Genomic DNA, 6,320 nt, shown 5'->3' on the forward strand with positions numbered 1-6,320 from the left:
AGAATTATCAATATTTTGTAATGAACAAGTATTCATGGTTTGTATTTTTGGTAATGAATATAAAGTATTATACTAATGCGTTTGATACACCGCAATAAACAAGTAGTACCGTGTGCATTAAATTAACTCAAAACTTAATCCAACTCAACTATTTAAATGCTAATTCGCAAAAAAAATTATCGGTAACTATTTGAATTGCATAACTACAACTCAACTCACATATATTATTACTCATCAAGGTTAATACAATCAAATGTCTCTCTAGTAGTTACCCCTAAATGAACAACTTCTTTAAAATGCTCAATTCGGCGACTATATGTAGTCCCCATCCAACCGCACAAGAATGATGAACTTTGCACCAATTGGTAGCTATCGGTGGAACTGGATGACCTGGTAACATGAACACCTACATTGAAAAAGCTTTAAGTATGAGAGTGATGCAATACAAAATGATAAATGTATTACACAAATCATAATGCTATACCTGGACAAAATGATTCTCATTAACAAACCCAATAGCAATCTCACGCCGTTGAACTTGTGACATTGGCACTGATCGTAAGGAGAGGGATGTAAGGCATTGTTGTGCACATAAGTGGTACAATACCACATTATAACAAGATGCAATAAGATGACCCATGTCAGGTATAGTCATCCAGCGGTGATGCCCTGGATTGAACTCAAAGTATGATAGAATATGGGTTAGCTCTTCAATCTTGTCATGTGAACCATATAAATAAGTGTAATGGTCTCTGTGTGTGTGCGATTCCTGTAGGAGATCACACTTGACTTGACCCCATTTAGCCTCTGTAAGCCCTATCAAGCCAGCTATGGCCCTAAAACCACAATTGCCATGGCATCTACATCATTGATAAGACGTATGTATGACTTCAATCCAAGTAGGAGGGCATCAACATATGAATAAGTCGTAGTTGTATGAGTCCGATATACCTATTCAATAGGGAAGACATCAACACATGAACAACAAAACACGTAATTTATCATCAACAAAAATATAAGTAAAGATTACATGTACCTTATCTTTGGTGGGCCGTTTTTTATGTACTTTGACAGAATCTTGTGTGGAGATATGGGTGCTGATAGGTGAGTGTAGACACCCCATTTTTGACCGACCTTAAGACTCAGACATCACCGATTGAGCGCTCGGTGACGTTGCATATCGTGCTCGTTCAGAAGTCTCAGAGTCGCGGCCATGAGCCCTGCCTCCGGACTTCCGAACCCTCTTCTGTGCCTTGCCTCGGTTTGCGAACCAGACTCGATTTTCTCTGTTTCTTTTCCTGAGGGGAGGGAGAGGTCCCGTAGACCATCTCTCAGTGGCCGTGGGCTACATTTGGTGGCCGTAGGCCATTTTGCCCATTTCGGAGCCCGATTTCCGGTTTTTCGGGACCGTTGGCCGTGTGCCTCGGTTCGGGACCGCTTAACCATCTCCATTTGCTCTAATTTTTGGCATGCATCTTATTTACTCCCTTTTGAGGGACACTGGGGTCTGAGAAACCCACTTCGTGGCCGAATGCCACTTTCGGTGCTTAGCAGCCCATTTTCGGGACCCCGAACTGCGTGTTTTGGCCTCCGAGCATTCGTTTTGCTTCGGTTTTCGTTCATTTTTGGCGGGTACCTCTGTTTCATCACCAGGAAGGTCACTGGAGGGTGGGAGGCCAGCAATTATCTTGGCAACCAGTTATATTCCATTTTCGCCCCCCGGCACCCGTTTTTCTCACTTCCGAGCCAATGTTGAACACCTTGGGGCCACTTTCTTCAACCCCAAACCACATATTTGTGTTGTACACACATGGGAGGATCCTAATATCATATGGCCGGCCAGAAATTCCATTTGACCCTTTTGAACCCCTCTTAAAAATGGCCTATTCTCTCTCCTGTTTTACAATTTCCAAATTCGAACCATAGGGTTGTGATGAGGGGACCTGGGAGGCCACCTTTTTGTGGTGGCCGGCCACTAATTGAACTTGACCTTTTTGACCCCTAGCCGGCCGGCTAGGGGGGTGGCCGGCCGGCCACCTGCAACTCCAAAAGGTGGCCGGCCATGATCCTCTCAATTGGCACTTTACAGCTGTATAGCTGTTGTTCCCCAGAAACATCTGTATCCAGGGGATATTTTGTGGGGGAAAGCCTTGGTCCTTTTCCCCCACCCTTTCCTTCCATGCTCCCCCTCCTTTTGGTCCTTATAACCAGCTGCAAACATTGGTCTTGGGGGTTAGAAAAATTGGTCTTCAAGCCTTGATACACAAATCTCCCTCTATCTCTCTTATTTCCTTGAAAAACCTCCAAGTCCAACACCACCATTTCTTCTACACCACCAGCCCCCACCCTTCCACCCTCCATTCCAGAAGTTTGAAGGTGTTCCCCAAGGCCTGAGGGGCCACAAACTCAAGCCAAGAGGCAACCAAAGTCAAGCCTTCAAGGGTAAGTAGTATTTTTCCCTTTTTGAGCTTATTTTGGTATCTTCTCTTAGCCATACGTGCTTACTGATTTGAGCTCCGACCAAAACTGAAAATGTCATTTTTTTGAGCTCATTTTCTTGTTTCATTAAGGGCTCAACCCTGTTTGAGCCCCCCATCTTGCACTTGCTTCAATATCTTCCTTGAATGCTGTTTTCTTGCATGCTTTGGCAGCCCATTATGATTCCATTTTTGGTCATTTTATAGAGCTATAAATAGTCTTATTTTGGCCCATTCTTCATGTTTCATTAAGGGCCTTTGGCTGTTTGATGGATATTTAGTATACTTTGTGCTTTGGCCATCTTTTGGCCCATTTCTTGCATAAGAGCTTAGCCATATCTATATTTGTTTTTGGGGTTTTTACAGTTCTGTAAATATGCATATGTTTTGTCCCTCTTCAATGTTGTAGAAGGGAATTTTTCAGTTTGGGCTTTGCATATATCGCTTGCTTCTTTGGCCACATTTTGGCCCATTTTCTTGCATAAGAGCTTAGCCATATCTATGTTTGTTTTTGAGGTTTTTACAGTTCTGTAAAGTGGCTTATTTTTGGCCCCTCTTCAATGTTGTTGAAGGGCCCTAACCTGTTTGGAGTCAGCAGCTGTGAGTTGCTTCATAATCTCATATTTAGGGCCATTTTTGCATACTAGTTTTGCCCTATTTATGCTTGCTGTTTGGCCATGATTTGTACTGGTAAAATGCTTATTTTGGGGATGCCTTGCTTCTGTATTTTCATTCCATGTACCAATTATGCATGCTTTGTATAGCTGTAGTTCATTCTATGTGCCTAATTTTGCATTTCGGGAGAGATTCCATGCATCGGGTGTGCTTTCGCCTCGTTTCGGGGCTGTTTTTCCCCACATTTCGGTACTGAAATTCCATTAGCATGTTTGCATGCCATTTTAGCCATTATTGCATTACATATGCCATTGTCTCGATTTGCGTGCCCGTGTGCACGCGTTTCGAGGCACTTCATTTTCATCCATCGGCCTCTTATGTGAGTGTGGCTGAGGCTCTCTCATGTTAATGTAAGTCCATGTTGCATTCTATATGCCATTTTAGCCATATTGCATTGCATATGCCATTGCCTCGGTTTGCGTGCCCGTGTGCACGCATTTCGAGGCACTTCATTTTCATCCATCGGCATCCTATGTGAGTGTGGCTGAGGCTCTCTCATGTTGGTATAAGCCCATATCATATTTTCATGTCATTTGCATTGCGTATGCCATTTTCTCGGTTTGCGTGCTCGTGTGCACGCATTTCGAGGCATCTCATTTTTACAGCATAGTGCATACTAGGTTGTATCTTAGATCGCATTCTGTCATTTTCTCGGTTTGTGTGCCCGTGTGCACGCATTTCGAGGCATCTCATTTTCACAGCATAGTGCATACTAGGTTGTATCTTAGATCGCATTCATGTCATTTTCTCGGTTTGCGTGCCCGTGTGCACGCATTTCGAGGCATCTCATTTTCACAGCATAGTGCATGCTAGGCTGTATCTTAGTTGCATTCATGCATATCATGCATATTGCATCGTGTTCGGGATAGGAGTTAGCCCGGGCACAGGAAACGAGGTATGTTCCGTACTCCGAGTGACAGAACGTATCTCAATTCCCCAGTCACCGACACTCCGGATCATCCATGATGGAGTTAGGTCTTGTTGTGTTTTCATGTGCATTCATCCCATATTAAATCGTGCAATTCGACTCCTCGGCCATCACGCATCGATATGTGTGGTTGGTGGCACGAGGATCGAGGCATGCATATATTTGTGAAAATACATTGCCATGCCCCTTTCCTGCTCTCTGTTGCAGCAAAATGAAGAATCAACAACTTTTTGGAGTTTGGCGTGCATTTCAAGAAAAGGTGCAAACAGAGGCTAATTGGGGCATCCCAGTGAATTTCCGCGCAAGGCAGCCCAAACATACATCATTCATCAGAAGCAAGGCAATCCCTGGCTTGCACGCCAGTTTTACAGCTTTCTTAGTTAATTTGATTAATTAATTAGGAATTTGTATAATATTTGGACTGTAATATTCTTTTATTCGGGACTGTATATTTATTCGGACCCTCTGCGCGAGGGCATAACTGTAATAAGTGTGCGTGTGTGTGTTGTATGTCTTCCAACCCCACGTCTTTCTCCCTTTTATTTATCCGCTTATGATGGTTAGATTAGGGCATATTTCAATTAGCATACAGTATGATAGCATGTTTGCATTCATTCATCTGTTTTGCATGCACCGGGCTCGGCACACCATACTAACTGCATCGTACTTTCAATTCCAAATTGAATACATGTTAGTTGTAGCATTTCATATGCCATGTTTAGAATAGTCGAGCCTGCTATAGTTTGCATTCTTGCATGTGTTGCATTAGGCATTTCTGTATACTTAGGATTCATGCATGATTCCTAATGAGTCTTTGTTTTGGCTTGGAGTACTCGGTGAGTTTTATGCTTTAGCATCCTTGCATGCGTGTGAGTGACTGCCATGAATAGCATGCTTACCATGAGGCTAATTGCTTATGTGATATAACTGCCTGAATGCCTGTGGGTGAAGGTTGGGTTACTTAAATTGGAATAAATCATCAAATGTTTTAAGCCTACTTGCGAGTAGCGAACCATCTTCCAAATAAACAAGCATGAAATGTTTTGTTCCAATTCGGGCGACCCGGTCTATACTTATATGCTGTGTGCATCACATAGTAACCTAGGCTAATAACCGGAATAAGAACACATAATGTCTTCAAAAATAGATATCATGGTTAGTAGAGGCCGGTCTCTGACCGAGCGAGCGGGGGTGCTCCCGAAGTGACCTTCCCCAATCGTACCCAAGTTCCCGAGCCGAGGCAACTTTGGTGATGACGGACACGTGGCCTTTGGCACCGAGTCAGGGTTTCCTAAATTTCCCATAAAAAAACATTTAGGTGGCGACTCTGTATCTGGCAAAGCAGTCCATGTTTGGCACTTCTTTCAAAAATCTGTTTTTCTCAAAACGATTTGCCAGATTTGGACTCTTTGTTTCAGACTTAGAACCGTGACAAATTTGAGAGACCTGAGCTGTAGTGACCCCAATATGAACGGAACGGGAGCTCGTTCCTCCCGGGGCATTCGGGGACGTCTACAGTTTCTGGCAACTCTGCTGGGGATTTAGAGAACTTGACTCGAACTCGTGATATCTGTTTTTGACTACACTTGTGTGTTTCTTTGCATCGCATTTGCATTGGTGCGCCTAGGACACCATGTTTGCCATCTGCTATTCCTGAACGGTTTGCCGGAGGCTTGTCTTGTTAAGGCATGACCATAAGGCTGACCGGTTGTGGGCTCTGCCAGTATGGGAACACAAACCCCGGTTTTACCAAGGCACCCTTTTTGACCATTCAACCTAGTGCATATTCGGATCCATAGTGACCATTCCAAACTAGGACAGGTTGCTTACCCGTTTATAGGTTGTTTGAAACCGCTGTGTGCATAATGAAACCCTAGCTCCTGACAAAATAGGACAGGAAAACCCTACCCCAACATATGGGTGTTTCGGCTCTCGCTCACTTGTTATGTGCTTTTGGGGTGCGTCTCCATACGAATGCATGCATCAGTCTACAAGTTTGGGCATCAGGCCTGTGGGCACCAGTTTAGTAGTGTAGGGCATCGGGCCTGCGGGCATCGGTATCTGGCAATCAGTTTTACCTAAGGGTAACAGTTTATAGGCCGAATTTTGGGGCAGAATTCAGTAGAGGGCGCACTCATTCAACTATGCTCGTATCTGTTCAGATGGAATCAGGCTGAGATGCTGTCTGTTTTCTCTTTTGCTAGGGTAGTCTGGGAACCATAGCTTCAGAAGGCTCCGAT

General features: G+C 44.0%; 1 protein-coding gene across 1 annotated transcript; it reads right to left on the reverse strand.

Moving 5' to 3' along the window:
* Positions 1 to 274: 274 nt before the first annotated feature.
* On the reverse strand, positions 275 to 1,123 carry LOC145793694 (uncharacterized). The gene is made up of 4 exons (XM_082876559.1): positions 1,037 to 1,123; positions 844 to 951; positions 485 to 715; positions 275 to 406 (listed from the first exon to the last, which is right to left on the reverse strand). Exons 1-4 carry the CDS (start codon positions 1,121 to 1,123, stop codon positions 275 to 277), a joined length of 558 nt encoding a protein of 185 aa, XP_082732685.1.
* Positions 1,124 to 6,320: the final 5,197 nt, after the last annotated feature.

This window comes from Camellia sinensis, chromosome 6 (genome assembly GCF_055761805.1).
Source record: "Camellia sinensis isolate YWXY chromosome 6, ASM5576180v1, whole genome shotgun sequence".
Classification (NCBI taxonomy): Eukaryota; Viridiplantae; Streptophyta; class Magnoliopsida; order Ericales; family Theaceae; genus Camellia; species Camellia sinensis.